Source organism: Silene latifolia, chromosome 7, assembly GCF_048544455.1.
Source record: "Silene latifolia isolate original U9 population chromosome 7, ASM4854445v1, whole genome shotgun sequence".
Taxonomy (NCBI): Eukaryota; Viridiplantae; Streptophyta; class Magnoliopsida; order Caryophyllales; family Caryophyllaceae; genus Silene; species Silene latifolia.
Genome location: NC_133532.1, coordinates 114809278 through 114828195, shown reverse-complemented (window position 1 = coordinate 114828195; position 18918 = coordinate 114809278). Strand labels below are relative to the sequence as shown.

The following is an 18918-nucleotide window of genomic DNA, read 5'->3' as shown; positions in this document are numbered from 1 at the left end:
GTCAAGTCTATTCGTTCAGCTAAATTTTAACATTAACTCGTAGATATGCAAAAAGACATTGCTAAAAAGAATAATAGTTTAATGCAAGGCTTAAGCAAAAAGACAATTGCAGAGCAGTTTCATCATTGAAATCTACCGTTCCGACTCAACCTACATGCTAAAATAAACGTGAATTTTTTTTGAATTTTTTGAATTTTTCTAATTTTTATGAGATTTTTGATTTTTATAAAAATAAACAACAATGCATACAGAAATTAAACGTGCTAACAGAAATGCAATAAAAACAACAATGCAGATACATATATGGATGCATAACCTCCCCAAACCAAACCGTACAATGCCCTCATTGTACCCAAAAACAGGGAAATGAAATGCAAACTAAAAAGGAGAGAGAGTGGAGATACGGAAAACTTACAAGAGTACGCAAATAAGGGACCTCCCCAAACCGACCATGAACATGGGAGGTCACAAACAGCTGCCAAACATCGTCACAAGAAGCGAATCCATGGCAAAACCACTCGATCGAAAGGGAATAATAATCGATCGAGTGGAATGGGCATCAAAAACAGCTCGATCAAGAGGAATAGTTGTCGATCGAAGACTTCTCTCTTTGCAGGTACTCGATCGAGTAAAATAAATACTCGATCGAGTGAATACAGCAGCAAAAGTTCTCGATTGAGTACAAAAAGTACTCGATCGAGTGATCCTTAGTATATACCTGCAAAGACGCAATAAAAACAGCCCGCAAAACTAACAAAACAAGCATAACTGATATAGTCTATGGTACGAAAACCATTTATTACACACACGACTAAAAGAAATGTTCGAAAAAACAACTAAAAATTAAAAATCTCCGGGATGCCTCCCGGGTAGCGCTAGTTTCAGACAGGTCCCAAGCTCGACCTTCTTTTTCATCCAGCTGCTCCAATCAGTCACAATCAAAACAGCTCAAAGCTCTTAGCATGGGATCATATATCTGCGCATGTGCTACACAAGAGTATAAGTAGCACCATAATATAAAAATGAAATAGGAAATTGAAATGTGCATCCGTTTAAGCCTAACAAATTTCCTATGAGAGCTCCTAAATTTGCCAATAAAATAAAGGAGCGCAGGAGCAATTAATAATAATCTAGGGCATTGTTTTAGATTAACAAAATTAAAATGATAAGAACGGTGAAAGGTCGATAAATTAGTTGACCAACTGGGAGGGGGTATGGCATTAAAAGAAGAAACACGAGTCATGCGAGGTAGCGTACTATTAACATTAACAACAATATAATTATTGCTAACTACCTCAGGTGGGTTGCTCTCAATGGAATCATTGACAAAAGAATGTATTACCTCATCCGTGCTAGGAGCAATTACCGACTCAGCTGTCTGCTCGTCACCCTCCTCTGTGGATATCGTCCCATAAATTGCAGCCTCAAGCGCATCCAGCTCGGCCTTGAAAAGGGCCGATTCACCGTAACCATTATCATCATCAAAATCGTCATCTAGAACAAACCCACATGACGAATCAATGCTCTCACTGGCCAAACTACTCGATCGAGTAGAATTATTACTCGATCGAAGGCGTTCTTCCTGATTTTCACTCGATCGAGTACATTGAACTGCTCGATCGAGTAAATTTTGCAGTGCATAGCAAAAATATTCATAACTCGCTTCATTTTCGGATAAATCTTCGTAATCCGAGTCATCCAAATCATTAATAGCGCCAGGCAACTCGGGTCTTTCATGGGAAAGACCACTCTCGGTAAAGTACACCTCCTCTGGTTGCCTGCTATTCGACTCAGCAGCTAGCTGAGCTATTTGAGACTCCAGCTCAGTGAGTTGAGCTTCTATACGTTTATCATACTCTTGCCTTTTGGATGCAAGTGTCTTCATCAAAGATTTCAGCTCCGCAATCTCTTCTATCCGTATATCAGGAGGAACTTGTTGTTGCGGTGGCCAGACAAACGGAGGCTGTTAGTAGCCTCGTTGATAGGGTGGATGTGGCGGCACAACTACATAGGAATGGTTATCTCGTCTACGGAGCCTGAACGCGTAGACCTCATCATTTTCTGCCATGCAAAAGGCTGCATTGTGCTCGGCAGCACCATATCTCCCGATAAATCACTGCTGCGCGCTGTAATGGAACATAGGTGACGGGTCAAAGGTACTCAAGCCTTCCCTTTGACGATCTTTAAACTAGAACTGTCTAGGTAGGACATGTAGGGCCTATCAAAACAACACTAAAGAAAAAGATTAGAACGGCCTCAAGGGAAAAATCCTTGAGGCTAAAAAAATGCATGACAATTAAACAAATAAATAAAGTAGTTGCCTCCCGAATGGGGCAAAATTTGATACCGTCCAGGTACCAAAAACAATACCTAGCTACTACTAATGTAAGTCGGTAAGTAGGGTCGATCTCCACGGGAGGCGATCACTATCTACTTATCTATTCGGTCATCTCACGGTCACAAGATGGGGTTTTGATTGATTTAATTAAACTAACAAATAAAGGCAAGAGGAAATAAGAAGAGAGATTAATAATATGAAAAAGGGACTAGGATGTCGGGTCATCAATGAACGTCGATCGATCGCATTAAGGTCACATTAGTCGATGTGTCGGTCTAAGGGGCAACGAATATCTCCTTCCGGTCTCAATTCGCCCTAAAATACAATTAGCTTAGCTTCCGCCCTCACTAATGCATCCTATTGTTCACTGCAGGTCTCACCCCTTCCAACCTTCCGGTCTAGGTCAAGGCTTACCAAAATTAAATAAGCTAATTATGTCGACTCAACTAGCAGAATACAATTATAACAGTGATTAACAACATAGACAAAAATAACAACGACAATCTATAAACCTAATTAGCAATTAACATTCATTCATCGAATCCCCTAATCCTAGCAGGGAAAAATTAGCTAGACATAATAGAGGGAAGAGCGAAACAAAGGAAAGAAGAATAACGAACATTAAATAAAAGAGGGAAGGGAAAGAGAGAGTTACAGTAAATCCGGAAAAGAGAGGAAACAGAGAACAGTAGAAAAGTATCGTCTAGTGTAAAAAAGGTGTTCTTAAATGTGTTTGTCGTCGTCCTATTTATAGAGGAGACGATTCTTATTAAACCTAATAGCGAAATAAGACTAAAAAGCCCGAGCCCAATAGCAAACCACTCGATCGAGCAGAATCAGACTCAAACCATTCGATCGAGTAGTTAATCTACTCGATCGAGTAAACACTAAATAGACACTATTCGATCGACTAAGGAAAGTGTTCGATCGACCTATTATTCCATCCAAAACCACTCGATCGACTAGTAAATTACTCGATCGAGTGATATTTAACTTCAGCAGCTCATAATTTTGTTAGTTCAGCTTTGACTTGTCCTTTTTAGCTCCCGAAACGGCTTCACGCATCCCGATACAGCAATATTTCCGCTCCAAATTCACTCTTCCTCCAAATGCATGCTAAACGGACGATAAACGACTTGAATTCACTACTTTATGGTCCATTCCTGTAAATAGAACAAAACAAACCAAAGTAGCGTATTCGGGGCATTTCGTAGCATAAAACTACGATAATAGCATAGAAATACGTGCATCAAAAGGCAAAAAAGGACTATATAAAATGCACGTATCAGTTTTGATCCGTGGTTTCTGTCCAACCAGTTCTACAATGGGTTGTACGATGATCACAGAGCCATACTTGATGCATCATCTAACGGAAGATTCCAAGAGAACACTGACGATGATAATGGATGAGCCCTTATTGAAGAGATGGCGAACCACTGTGCTGAGTATGGAAATTCGAGGGATGGTATTAGGACAGTTCATGCAGTCGATAAGCAAGTTGTGGCTCAGCTGGAAGCCATGAATGCTAGATTTGATAAGTTGGAGTTGCATTCTGCTGGGGAGCCTCAGACGGTCCATTTGCTTACTAGAGGGGAGACTGTCACATGTGAGAGGTGTGGGAGCAACGACGGTCACACTGCTGTTGGCTGTCTTACGGAAAAGGAACAAGTCTTTGCTTTTCAACAATACAGGCAATGGGGGGGTTCCTACAATAACAACCAAGGGGCAGTCCATCCCAATTTGGGGAGGACAAGTCAAAATGTGCTCAATCCTACCCATCCTCCGCAACACCAACAACCGTATGTCCCTCCACATAAGACTCAACAAGGTTTTCAGAAGCCTCCTTCCTTTCCTACACCTAATCAAGGTGCATCATCTTCTGGTGGAGTAAGTGAGCTAGGTGAGTTGAAGACAATGTTGCAGTCTTTGACAAAGCAGTGGCATCTGAGTGATAAACAAAAAGATGCATCTATCATGGCACTTGAAACTCAAGTTGCCCAGTTAGCCGCGAACCAGTCCACAAGGAAACCGGGTCATTTACCGTCACAAGCTGATAAAAATCCACATGAGACGGTAAATTTAATTAATTTAAGGAGCGGTCGTTCATATGAGGGACCGGACATGTTGAAATCAGGCCCGAGGAAGGTAATTACTGCTGATGAACAGTGTTCTGTCGAAGAAAAGGAGCTGACGACAAAGAAAGTACTCGATCGACTGATTACTGGGGGTCGATCGAGTGATTTTGCTGAAGAAAGGACTCGATCGAGTAAAATTCCCACTCAATCGAGTGAACAGGAAAAAGATCTTACTCGATCGAGTAAAATTTTTGGTCGATCGAGTGATTTTGTTGAAGAAAGACCTCGATCGAATGGTATTTCTGGTCGATCGAGTAGTGTAGATAAAGAACAACTCGATCGAGAGCCTGCTAGTGCTCGATCGAGTGAAATATCGCCTGAAAGACCTCGTTCGAGAGGAAAGAAGCGTTCAAAGGATTTAGAGCTTGATCCGGTTGATACATTGGAAGAGAGGAACAAGGGACTCGAGATACCCATCACGGTGCCCTTCCTGAGGCGTTTGCAAAGTACTAAAGCTAATCAACAATTCGACAAATTTGTCGAACTCCTGAAAAGCTTGCAAGTCACTATGCCATTCGCCGAACTGCTGACACAGGTACCCTCTTACCTTAAATTTATGAAAGAAATTTTATCGCGTAAGAGGCACATTAATGATCATGAGACGGTAGCTTTGACCGAGGTGGGGACGGCCCTAGTTAAGAATAAGTTACCTCCCAAACAGTCAGACCCGGATAGTTTTTCGATTCCGTGTCATATTGGTACCCATTTGATTGATAATGCGTTACCTTGGCGCTAGCGTGAGTGTCTTACCGCTGTCTCTGGCTAAGAGACTTGGTTTGACCAAGTTTAATTGCACAAACATGACTGTTCAGATGGTCGACCGTAGCATATCACGGCCACTAGGTGTCATAGAAGACATACCTGTTAAGATCGGGAGATTCTTTATTCCCGTTGACTTCGTTGTACTTGACATCCCCGAAGATGCCCATACCCCTATTATTTTAGGGAGGCCATTTTTGTTCACTGCCCGTGCAGTAATAGACGTCGGGGGCAAGACATTGACTTTTCAGGTTGAGGACGAGGAATTGATATTCCATCAGTCTAAGTTCCGAAGGGCTCCCATGCAAGCCCAGCCTTGCAATGCCCTCTCTTCTATTGACCCTCTTATTGACACTCCAAACGAGAATTTGGAGTATTGTGCTGCTATTATGACCCCTCCGCCTCAAGTTGAGAGCAAAAAGGAGGAAAGTTCGTCTGTTTTCCTTGCTGCAGGTACAGATGAAAATAATGCAGGAGTTGTCAAGGGGTATTGTGCCATTAATGTCAGTCAAAGTGGGAGTGACGATGTTAAAGCCGGTGTGAAAGGAGTAAGGATGAGAAAAGTTCGCGCGTACGTGGACGTCAACTATTCTCCTCCTAATGATTCAAATGCAAGCTCGTGGAAATTAAAGAGGACGATTAATGTTGCTGAGATGACGTCCTCCAGTCAGAAGCCCTCCGAGGGGCTTTTGAATTGCCTTGAGAAATGAGCGGGGAAATGCCCCGTGTAACAAATTGTAAAAACAATTTTTAAATTTTCCGTTGAATTTTATTTATTGCTTTTAATTAGGACAATTAGAATTTAGAAATTTTTAGCATAGGTTAGAGACTATAGACTCATTTTTTCGTATTTGGTATTTTGGGATATTTTTGCGAGTGTTCTTATGCAGGTTTGGGGAATTTTACGCAAATTCAAAAGAATAATAGCAAATTCAAGAGCTTACACGAGGAGAAGAGCTCGATCGAGTACTTTTTGTACTCGATCGAGTGAATTTTGTTCGATCGAATAACTTCATTCTGCTCGATCGACTAAAGTAAAAAAAAGGGAGTTCTCGATCGAGTAACTTTTTAGTCGATCGAGTGGATTCATGCTAGAAGTTCTCGATCGAGTAGTTTTAAACCACTCGATCGAGTGGTTTTGCAAAGCCCACGCAGGGAGTCTCCTTAACTTCCCTCTTTTTTTACTTCTAATTCATTTTATTCCCAATTTTTCAACCCCCTTCCTTAATTTGCGATCAAAATCATCCCCAAATTCCTCCATTTTCTTGCCCATTTGCCAAATCCACCACCTACATTGTGTTCATTGTTAATTAATTGTGCATAGCCCTCTATTTTCCCCTTGATTCGTGTTGCTTTACTCGGTCTATTAAGGGTATTAGGGTTTGCGATTTTTCTATCATAAAATCGCCTTTGTTGCTTGTTTCTTGCCGATTAATTACTATTTGTAGGTTCCTACTCATCAAGTAAGTAATTCCTATACTTCTTTGCATTTTAATTTTATTAATTTTGCCTTTTATGAAGTGAATTAGGAATTAGGGTTTCGGTTTCCCCTTTTGGGTCGAAATTATCGACTATAATTTTGATTCAATGCTTAGTTTATCTTACTTATGCTTAATTCCCATGCCTCATTGATATTTACTTGTTTAATTCGAATTTTTGCGAGAAATTCGCGATTAGGGCTACTTTCAGTCGAAATTTTTGACTGTAAACTGGGTTTTGCTGCTGCCATATGCTTAATTCGCCTTAGTTGTTGCTTCATTTGCTGCCATGATGCCTGCTACCCTTCCCCTATCGCTGTTTACTTGTTACCATTCGAATTTTTGAGGAAACTTTGGGAATTTTTGGGCTGCAGGTCGAATTTTTTCGACTGTTAGGGGATTTTCATGCTGTTTTCACGCTGTTTAACTGCTGTCTCTTATCAAATTCCCTTGCCCTATTTGTTCAGTATGGATTCTAGCTCTATGCCTTCTACGAGCTCCGCTTCTAGTCCATCCTTGTCTCAGTCTGATACGGTAGTCCCTGTTGTTACTACCGTCTCCGCACCTGCCAGTACCTCTGTTTTTCTGGTTTCTGCTGCCGGTACTGTTTTTACGCCTGCTAGCACTGCTTCTAGCCCTGTTCAGCTGCCACCTCAGTCACAACCACTACTACTGCTAGCACTGCTGCTAGTCTTTCTTCCTCAGTGGCCACAGCCTCTACTTCAGCCACGGTGAGCACACCTGTGGCGGACTGACTCCATGATCATCGCAATCGCTTTTACGGCGCTCTATTTCCTCGTACCGTCACTGGACGGTCTTCTACCTCAGGTTCTAGAGGCCGAGGCCGGGGTCGCAGTCGTGGTCGTGCTAGACCTGCTCCTAGTACTCTTGCTACTCCTTCTGGAACGGTCACTGTTCGAGGGGACGACTCTCTTGACTCACACCCTCGGTTCCGTCAGGTAATTTTTGTAAATGGTATTCATCGTGAGCAATTTTATAACTTAGTTGAATGTGAGTTTCTCCCTACCCGATTCTTAGACCGTCCAGCACTTCAGAGGCTCGGCTTCTACGAGCTAGTTTGTGAGCTTTTACGGGGCACAGGGATGGTCGGACTCATCACTATGAGCGGCCACACTTTCAGGGAGCGGAGCCTTGAGTTCTTCAGCTCCTTCACCTTCTCCTCAGGGGCACACGACGCTGTCCCTATTAGTCTTTCTGTGTCCTTCTGGTTGTATAACCAGACCTTTTCTATGACACTTGAGGAGTTTGGTACCCGACTCGGCCTTTCCTATACGGGCACCACTGTTGCCCCTAGGAAGGTCATTAGTCTTCTTTGGCGGGCTTTGGTACAGACCCCTTTTCACGAGCGAAAGCTCGCTCAGGTCCACCTACCCCCCGCCTGTTACTTTCTTAGAATGATGGGGAGCACTATTTTTGGCCGAAAGGGGCCAAACAACATCAACAACAACAAGCTCTCCATCTTAGGCGGTTACCTGAACATCGACGACGAGGGTCCCTTTACCCTCAACATCGCCTACTTGACCGCCAGGTACTTCCAGGCTTAGGGAGAGACGCTCATGGGCACTATTGTCTGCGGTGGCATAGCCACCTTTCTTGGCCGTTCTCTCCTCACCGTCTTGCCTCTTGACTTACCTTACATAGACGGTGATAGGTATCTGAGCCTAGCTGCCATGCACTCTCAGACATGGCTGACCACAGACTACCGAACATGGAAGATAGATGGTTCCTTGTCCGTTGACCTTCCTTGTGACACCCTGCCTCGTCTAGCCCCTTTGCCTACTGTTGCACGGGGCGCCCGACCACCACCTCTACCTCAGTAACACCTCCAGGTCCGCCCACCTACTACTTTACCCGCCGCTAAGAAGCGGTGTAGACTTGAGACCGGAGAGGATCCGCACCTTCCATGGGTGGTCGAGACTTCCACGCCACACCTAGCCCGATCCCTACACCTACTCCTACTCCCGCACCTGCCGACCGGACACAGATACGACCGGTCCCTACCGCTAATTTTGTACCTCCACCACCCTTTGAGGCGTCCTCGGTCATGGACCAAGGGCGTCGTGACGGTTGGTTAGTTGAGATTGCAGAGAGACAGGCTCGTATGGAGCGGGACATGGCTTTGACTTTGTTCCCTCTATACTAGTATCACATGAGGCGACGCCGTCCGATCCCAGAGGGTTGGCCACACCCTTGTTTTTACCGATACCCAGCTGAGGGGTATCCGGAGTCTGCTAGTGAGGAGGAGGAGGACGAGGACCCGACGGCGGCGGCGGAGAGAGCTCGAGATGAGCAGAGGAGGAGGAGAGAGCAAGAGGTAGATCCGGACTTCACGACGACGGTGGAGGACGTGCGTGGCTGATGACGAGGAGGGCCGACGAGTAGTAGGCTGGTCTACTCACTTCCCGAGTTTTCTGGCTGGTTTGAGGAAGTTCGTGTTTTGTATGTTTATTCTCGCTCTTTTATTTCTTTTGTCTCCTTTTTATTTTATTGCTTCTTATTCTTTATTGGTTGTATATTCCCGTTCCCCTGTATATATCTCATTTGGTGTATCTTTGGAGGACAACGAAGGCGTTGTCCGTTTTGGTTTGGGGAGGGTATTGCATCCTTTTGAGTCTGCATTTGCATTTGTTTTGCATTTACGTTTATTTATTTCAGCTTACATTGTTTATTTATTTCATTGAATTTTCAAAAAAAAAATCAAAAAAAATAGAAAATTTCAAAAAAAATTCAAAAATATTCACGTTTATTTTTGCATATAGGTTGAGTCGGAACGGTTGATTTCCGTGATGATATTGCACTATAACTTGTCATTTTAGTTGAGCCTTGCACTTCTATTGATAGTTATTAGCTTTGTCATACGCATAGTCTACGAGTTTTTGTTTAAATATAGCTGACTGTTTAGACTTGACCTGATAAAATGGCAATCTACTTTACAATTTCTGAGGTTTAGAGCCCATAACTGGTGACATTCATGACCAGTTCATTAGGAATTGAGAGTAGTACTCCTTGCATAGCATGTTTATCATTTTTGTACTTTTTTGACATTGGATTTCTTGTCAAATGCACACATTCGGGTTTGTGGTCGGTGTCACATGCAGGGAGGTGCTTGCAAATTGTTCCCCTTTTCTTACATTTTTCACCCATTTAGCTCCACTTAAGCCAAAACTTGCCTTTTTGACCCATTAGCTACATCCCAAACTGAGACTGCCTAGTCAAGCTAGTTTAGTATGTCCTTTTGTGGTATGATTTTCCGTCTGCAGTTTGGCCCGTGTGTATATGATTGGAGTTGGTGAAAATAGAGGAAGAAAAAAAAATTGAAAAAAAGAAGAGAAAAACGTGAAATGAAGAAAAGAAAAAATAAAGAAAAAGAAAAAAAATGAAAAAGTGTGATTCACGTGAAATAAAAAGAAAAAAAAAGAGTTGAAAAATATTTGATATGTTTTAGTTGATTCATTTAGACGGTATTAAAAAAAGGGGAAGTTTGTGACCGTCTAACTCCTCCGTTTTATTCCATATTTTTGAGGAGATTGTGTATGTGATTAGTGAGCTGTGTGCCAAATTAAGGGCACTTGTACTCTATTTTTCAGTCAGTTGAGATTCGGATAGTCTTATATGGCCTTGTTTAGGAACTAGCTTGACGCTTTTACTTCCACATTACCATAACTTGTTTTGCCTTTTCTCACCTGAACCTCACTATTCCCATATCATTTGTAAGCCCTCGGCTGTGACGGACATTATTGGTTGGAGTGTGTGCATTAGTACTTGAATCGTCTTTCATTTTTGTTGCATGCATGCTATGTAGGTCGCAGTTAGGTGAGTGACTGTTTCTCTTTCTCTCTTTTACATATAACATTCACCCTTTGCTTCATGAGAGAAGAGTGACCACGAGAGAGTCCGATTTTGTTGGTCTTGCAAGGTCGATAGGTTGGCTATATTTCTGAACAGCTTATTACTCGTTTGCGTATTGACTGCTTAGCTATGACTGTTAATTTTTGTTGCATTAAATTGGTTCAAGTAGACAAGTTAAGCTAGCTCTGAGTTTTCATTTCCGTTCCATAGTTGCATTTTAGTTTACTCGAGGACGAGTAAAGGTTCGGTTTGGGGAGATTAGTTAATTAAATTTTCATTTAAAAGAGAGAGATATCCGTACAAATAAAACAATAAAGGGGGTATTATTAGAATTGTCCCACATCGAAAGATTATCATAAGATGTGGTGGTCTTATGATTATAAATATGAGGTACCATTGAAACTTAGGTATCAACTCAACATCTTTTGCGTCTCTTAAATAAGATGTTTTGACTTTTAATCATATCTAAATAAATGATTAGACATAAGATGTAAATATTAAGACCTTATAACCATTTTTTTGTTATTAAGTTAATTACCCCATTGCAACGCACGAGCATCCAAACTTAACATCCATTTAACAGCCTTTATATTAGGGGTATCATGGGAAAAAAAATGGAACCTCAAGGGTACCATAGGAGATTCTTAAAAGTAGGGGTAATATGGAAAATCTGACAAAATTAAGGGGTACAACGGGAAATTTCTGTATCTCAATTATGATAAAAATTTTTTTGAAGAAAAACAACGTAAATATTAACGGAGAGTACTTTATCTTATTATTAAATTTAAATATAACTATTAGATATAATAAGTAGCAATTGTCCGTATTTGGTATTCGGTATCTGGTTGGATGTCGAACTAAGTGCAAAAAAGATGATGTAATTCTGAGTATGTTATTTGTCCCACATTGAAAAACAATGCATGTTTGATGAATATATACTACGTATAAATAGTAGAATTGTCCCATATTATAAAAATAATCCGAGTTTGGTGAATATATTACTTATAAATAGTAGAATTGTCCACATCGAAAGATTGGTATAAGGTGGGGTGATTATATGATTATAAATAAGAGTTAACCCACATCATTAAAAAATTAATTTAGGGAAGTATCATAAATAATAATTTTTGACTAAAAATTAAAGTGGAGAATCTTTTAATTATTATTATAATATATATATTTCCTAAATTATATTCAAGTGATATTTCCAATTTTTATATCAAACTTTTACATTTCATTTGGCAAAAAAAATTATTAAAATAATATAATTAGCTTCGTGGTAAAAAATGCTATCATTAGAGTATAGATTTCATCATATAAATGGTAGAATTGTCCCACATCGAAAGATTAATATAAGGTGATGTGATCCCTATGATTATAAATATGAGGCATATTTGTAATTTATGTATCCACCCAAAATTTTTTAAGTCTTATAAATATTAATCTTTTATTTTATTTTTTTGAAAGAGATATTTTAATAATATGTAAACAAATCATTAGACATAGAATGTAAACATTAAACCCTTATAACGTTTTTTTTTTGCATTATAAATAAGTTAATTACCCCGTTGCAACGCACGGGCATTCAAACTAGTTAGTTATATACTGTATACGATTACTTAAATAAGAAAGACTTCGTGAGTCATTATATAATACGGAGTATTAGTCAATGAGGGAGCGTCTATGAAGTGAGGTCCTGAGGACACTGAAAACGAGAAAGAGTTGACTATTTACTCGATAGAGTTCACATTCACTAATCATACACACAAAAATTAACGTTAGGCTTTGATCCAATGGGTGGATTATTTTCATCGAACCCAAATTCCAGTGACAGAATCAACAACATTGGTAGAGCTTCTTCATTTTCCACCACCAAGTCCGGTGAGTTTTACTCTATAGTTATGTTACTCCGGCCTACTTGGCTGGCCCCAAGTATCGAACACGATAGAGTGTTTAAAATGAAGTTTTAAAGTGTCATATGCTCATGTCGTGTCAGACACTTCAAGTGTCGGATAACATAGCTTCAAAGTATTTATTTACAATGTCAAAATCAGTGAAAAACAATTATTTTCGCAGATTTATACTCTAAATGATTTCAAACCAATTAGTCATTTCTTTATCAGTGAGCAATTTATGTTACGTTGACGACATTGTTGTTAAATGTTGAAAACGGTTCTGAACCACAAAGGGAGGAGAGACGGTCCACTTGATAATTCCAAGATAGATTGTATCTTAAAACCAATTGTCAATACGAGAGTAATCCTCTCGATTTGTAAGATACTAAACTCTCTCCCCTGAATGGTCAGTGTTGACGCTTACATGTGACCATGTGGTTAATGTGGAAACGAGTCCTGCTACTACTACTCAAATATCTCGTTCAAAAATAGTAGTTGTTATTGAACGAGATATAGTTAACAATAAACATAAGAATAAGAATACAAGTTGACTAATAACAACTATGATATTGAACGAGATATTTGAGGAGTAATAGCAGGACTCGATTCCGCATAGGACAAGTATGGAATGGAAGTACAAACGTGTTGATAAGAGAACCATCCATATAGATCTGCATACATATAACATTATGTGTTAATGTTGGCTTACTTTTTCCATTTTTCTTCGACATAATTATGATCGGAACATTGTAGAAGTGCATATACGATTTTTAACTTTGCCTTGATAGTATTCGTTAGACGTTTGATTCACCACCCTCCATTCGGATTGAGGGTGAGATAGTCGTCTATCTGTCGCAGAACGTGGTTAAGGAAATCGGTCACCCAATTTTGTGGGTCTTATTTCATATATCCAACTACTGCATTTGTTAATTTTTACAGAGTCCCAGCAAAATAGTAGGAGGATGAATAGCAAGTCAAGGGGGCTTGTTAGCTACTTACCGCTCTACAAAGCTGCACTTAAAGGTCGATGGGAAGAAGCAAGAACATTCCTAGACAAAAATCCAGAAGCCTTTACTATGAAGATTACAATTGCCTCAGAAACAGCACTCCACATAGCTGTTGGTACTGGAAAATACGTAACACCTTTTGTTGAAAAGATGGTTAGGAAAATGTCACCAGAAGAATTGGCCCTTACTGACCAAAATGGTGACAGTGTCCTATTTGTGGCCGCAATGGTGGGTAATCTTGATGCTGCTAAGATTTTGGTGCACAAGAATCCTAATTTGCCCAATATATCTAACAAATCAGACTTACCAATACATAGGGCTGCTCAATACGGACACAAAACTATGATTTTATATTTAATGAATGTTACCAGATCCGATGTAGAGCATAATCCATTTTCAGGCGAATCTGGTGTTAAACTTCTTGTCCATGTTATTGTTGCAGAATTTTATGGTGAGTAACAACCTTTATAGTTATTGATTCTGTATCTAGTCGATAATGGATACATTGTCGACCCACATGTTACAATCATTCTCCACTAGCTTGTACTTCTTGTTGAACATTTGTGTTGTGTACCATTATATATTAATCACTCTACTTTTTGCCTAAATTTTTCAAGCAGATATAGCCCTTGAATTGGTTGAGTTGTATCCAGAATTGGCCACTCTAGAACTAAATGGTTTTGGCTCTCCTTTAAATGTGTTAGCTGAGAAGCATACCGCATTTCCTAGTGGAAGCCAGATCAAACTTTGGCCAAAAATTATGAATCCATGTAAGTTTCTTCTGCACCTGCATCCTGATGTCATATAAATCTGATGTACTTATGTAACTATCATAAATGAATAACAAAAAGTCTTCAGCAAGACATAAGACATTGTTTGGATAAGATAATAGGATTGTGCACTGAGGAGAGGTGAGGAGAATCAAACGGGAACTGAAATTTACTCATTGATTTGCCCCATCGAAGAAAACGGAATCCTCCATTTCCCTCAACTAATTTACATTCAAACCAGGAAAACTATACCCTACCCCTTCAATTCAAGGACTATACAACCAGTTGTATATGTTGTACGGTGAATCTGAGCTTTGTGATAAAGTATCCGAGCATTATTTTAAAAAATATGAGCTTTATTAGAAAGTATTGAACTCATCCATTTACACATTAAAAACATGAACTTTAAATTAGCTGGAAAAGAATACATATAAGCTCGAATTCTTATACATTGGTTATACCACGCTGCTTGTAAACCTGTTTGGATGTATAATCCTATTTGTGCTACCCTTCTACATCCCAATTTATATTTAATATTTAAATAAGACGAATTGCATACTTAATTCGCCTCCCTTCACTTCCAACTCTATTCATCCAAATAAGTGCTAAGTTATATTTTACAAACCAATGAGATGGATGTGTACATGAAAAGTTGTAATAGTCAAATCATTGGATAATGATGTTTTTGTACTATAATAATGTTTTATCAATGGTGTCAACAGTTTCATTCTACACAAACTATAAAAAAGTAAAGCTGATGCGTCATCAAGTAGTCGAGCTTGCGAAACTCTTACGTATGGAAATCATGGAATTGGATGATGCAAAAGCATTTTCATTACTTCAACCACCACTTTATCTGGCGGCCAAGTTAGGGGTTCACGAGATCATAGAGGATATTGTAGAGGCGCTCCCTCCAGCTATTTGGTCATCTAATGAGGAAAATCACAATGTATTTCAGTTAGCCGTCACACATCGTCGAGAAAAAGTTTTTAACCTTATTTATCAAATGAGTGAATACAGTAATTTGGTGACAAGGTATATAGATTCACAGGGGAACAATATACTTCATTTGGCTGGCAGATTACCATCCACAGACCGTCTTAATCTTGTCTCTGGTGCGGCTTTACAGATGCAACGTGAGCTACAATGGTTTAAGGTATTACATTCCCCTGACCTTTTAAGGACATTGATCATGTTCCTAAATAATCTCTTTGTTGTAAATTCAATGTCTCATTTATATCTTTATCAACTACAATTCTTGATAACTGTTCCTACAATATTTTGGACCAAGGGCTTGTTTGGGTCCAAATTGGAGGAAAGGGGAACTCGAGATGCATTGTCTCATTTAAATTCATGTCACAAACATTTGCAGGCCGTAGAAAAACTAGCACATCATGCACTAAAAGCTGCTAAAAACAAAGACGGAAAAAACCCAGCAGTTGTGTTCAGCGAGTCACATGGAGATTTGGTCAAGGAAGGAGAAAAATGGCTGAAAAACACTGCAACTTCATGCACAGTTGTGGCAGCGCTTATTGCCACAGTGGTATTTGCTGCGGCCATAACTGTTCCAGGCGGGAACGACCAAATCGATGGCACACCATTATTTATCAAGCCTGCGCATCATGGAGCACGGGCATTTGCTGTGTTTGGTGTATTTGATGCAGTCTCGCTTTTCTCATCCGTGGCTTCCATCATTATGTTCTTATCAATCCTGACCTCGCGTTATTCTGAAGCCGACTTCTATTTTACACTGCCCAACTTGTTGACAATCGGCCTGACAATGCTTTTTGTGTCAATAACGTCCATGATGATTGCTTTCGGTTCAACTTTGTACCTTGTTTTCGGTCAGGGGAAACCATGGAGACTTGGTTTGATCTTCAGTTTAGCAACGATGCCGGTTAGTTCTTTCATCATTCTACAATATCCCCTCCTACGAGATATGGCATACGCAACATATGGACTCGGTATTTTCAGGCAGAGAAGTTCTCGTCAGTTGCACTAAATTTCAAACCTTAGTAACCAGAAGGAAGGCGAAAAATGCAACGGCCTTCAAATTTTATATGCGCCCTAAGTCCCTAGTGTTATAAGAAGAAACAAAGACAAAGTGGAAGAAACTCATGTTTAAAAGTTACTTGCTTTTAGCCCTTTTACATTAGCTCTAAATACGATTCTATGTACTCGAACTACATTAGACCATGTTATTGATAAGAATACTCTAGAATAATATTTTTACTAGATTTTGTGCCGTACGTCGTTGTACGGGTTATAATATTGACTCGTCAAATGCATAATTGTATCTTCGCAATTGAGAAGTTATATTTACTTTCATAACATTAGTTTTCTCGTGAGAATGTGAGTATATACAAATACATTGAAATATTTTTTTTAGAATATGAGTATATACAAATAAATTAACCTTTTTTTATGATTTGTGTATATAAAAGTTATAATCGTCATGCACGAGTAACTAAATAGTGTTCTGTTTGTAAGTGAATATAAAAGTTATAATCGCCATGCACGAGTAACTAAATAGTGTTCTGTTTGTAAGTGAGCTTGTACAAATGTAGTTTTTTTTTTTTTGCATCTGGAAAATGTAAGTTTTTCTTCGTAGAATAAATAATTAACGAGTTAAATAAAGGCCTTGACTAATTCAATATTAATACTTATATATTATACGGAGTATATTATATGTTATTTTTAAAGAATAATTAGAAATTATTATTATATTAAATATTTTAAATTACAAAAATAATTGAAAAATCAAGTTTATATATTTTATTAAATTAATATAATTTTTATAAATTCTTCACTATAAGTATGGTAAGTAATATTAATTATAATATTATTATTATTGAATATGATTGCTTTTGACAAATAAAATCTACCATACCAATCTATATTTTGACATGTATTCTGATTCTACCTCGACCCGTGACCCGTATAAGCCCACCCATATTTAGTCTCCCGTATTCGAGTTTAACATGTATGAACCGCCTCAGCAGCCGACTCATTATCCAACCCGTTTGGTGGTCTAGCAAACCTTGTATCAAATTCATGTGGTAATTATCTAAGTTTTGTAGTCTGACCCGTATTCGAGTTTTACATGTATGAACCGCCTCAAAAGCCGACCCATCCAACTCGTTTGAGTGGTCTACAATTGTTTTAAAATTCTTATCATTTTAGCTTTTTACTTTTAAAGTTTATATATATACTAATATAACTCTATCATCTTGATCGGATAAAATTTCCATAACGTTGGTGATAGTTCTACAAATAACTTTATCACCTTGATCGGATAAAATTTGCATAATTTTGATTTATAATTTATAATTTTATTAGGTAGCTAAAAAAGTAAGGCAATTTACAAAGTAGTAATTTCGGAAATAACTTTATCTTGTATGAGATGATTCAATTTCAGGATTTATGATGAAATTATGCAAATTCACAATTAACATGTTGGTATTTTTGGTTTTATACGTCATGATGTTTAACTTTATACGGACAATTTTATTGTCACGATGATATCAAAACCACTTTTATGAATTTAAAAGAAGACTGGAAATCATTATGAATTTCCGGGATAAATTGGAGCAAAGGAAACTCGATATGTTTAAGCCTTCGTCGAGTATCCAATATATTAATCATAGGCGTTTGTAAGGTTTCCTTGTTGAGAATTGTTGAGATAGAGATGGGAAATTGAGACCTTGTTTAAAGAACATTTTCCGAACCTTGAATCCATTACGCTGTTAACTTGCACGTCGTTGTAAAGCGTTAATCTTGTTATAGTTGTCGATGTGTATATATATGTATGTCTTTGGAGATTTATCTTAGGTAGGATTCAAAAATAAAACTCAATCTTTTTTGTAATTTACTATATCTCTTATTTTATTAGCTCAAAAATAATTATCTTCAGCTGAGTTTTTTATTAAAAATAAAAATCGTGTTTTAAAAAAGTTGGAGTCTCTAAAATTGCCTGAAAAAAAGCCTCTTTTATATATATACTAGATTTAATGCCCGTGCGATGCACGGGCCACTTGTAATATTCTGTCTCTTGAAGCACTATTCAGTGTCGAGTTACAAAATATGGAGTAGCTACTACTAATGTCAACTCCTGTCGACAAAGTGGCTCGATGCCAACTCCAACAACAAATTGACTAAGTTACTCATACTAATACATTTCTAATTTCTAATTCACTAAAAGCATTCGATTAGTTTTAAGACTAATACCAACGACGACGACAAAAATATATTTATGTTGTAAACAAAATAGGGCTAGTATTGTACCGTATTTAGTATTTACTTACAAATTTCTTCACTAATTCACAATTAATGTAAAAGGAACTAAATTTGGAAAAAAAAAAAATACGAAATAATAATTATGAAACTACATGAAAAATAATTTATGAGGACGGTCGATAAACTACTATATAATAAACTACAATTTCTTAATACCCTTTCACCCTTTGTCTCGTAGACTACCTTAACTAACGTTTACATTCAAAGCTCATTTGAATCTAAGTCATAACAATATGATAAACTACAAAAATATACGATAGGACGGACTCTACAACTCGTAAGTTTATAATAGGACTCTACAAATCGTAAGTATATAGCAATGAAGTCACGGAGTAGTGCAATGCAATCGTAAGTTTACGATAGGACTACA

At 38.5% G+C, this 18918-nt stretch overlaps 1 protein-coding gene across 1 annotated transcript; it reads left to right on the top strand.

The window, feature by feature from the left end:
• The first annotated feature begins 12285 nt into the window (after positions 1-12285).
• LOC141590560 (uncharacterized) lies at positions 12286-16350 on the top strand. Its single transcript, XM_074411138.1, is given in 5 exon segments — positions 12286-12461; positions 13346-13933; positions 14103-14297; positions 14975-15408; positions 15625-16350. Coding segments are annotated over 5 exon segments (1935 nt in total). The 5' UTR covers positions 12286-12373; the 3' UTR covers positions 16255-16350.
• Positions 16351-18918: the final 2568 nt, after the last annotated feature.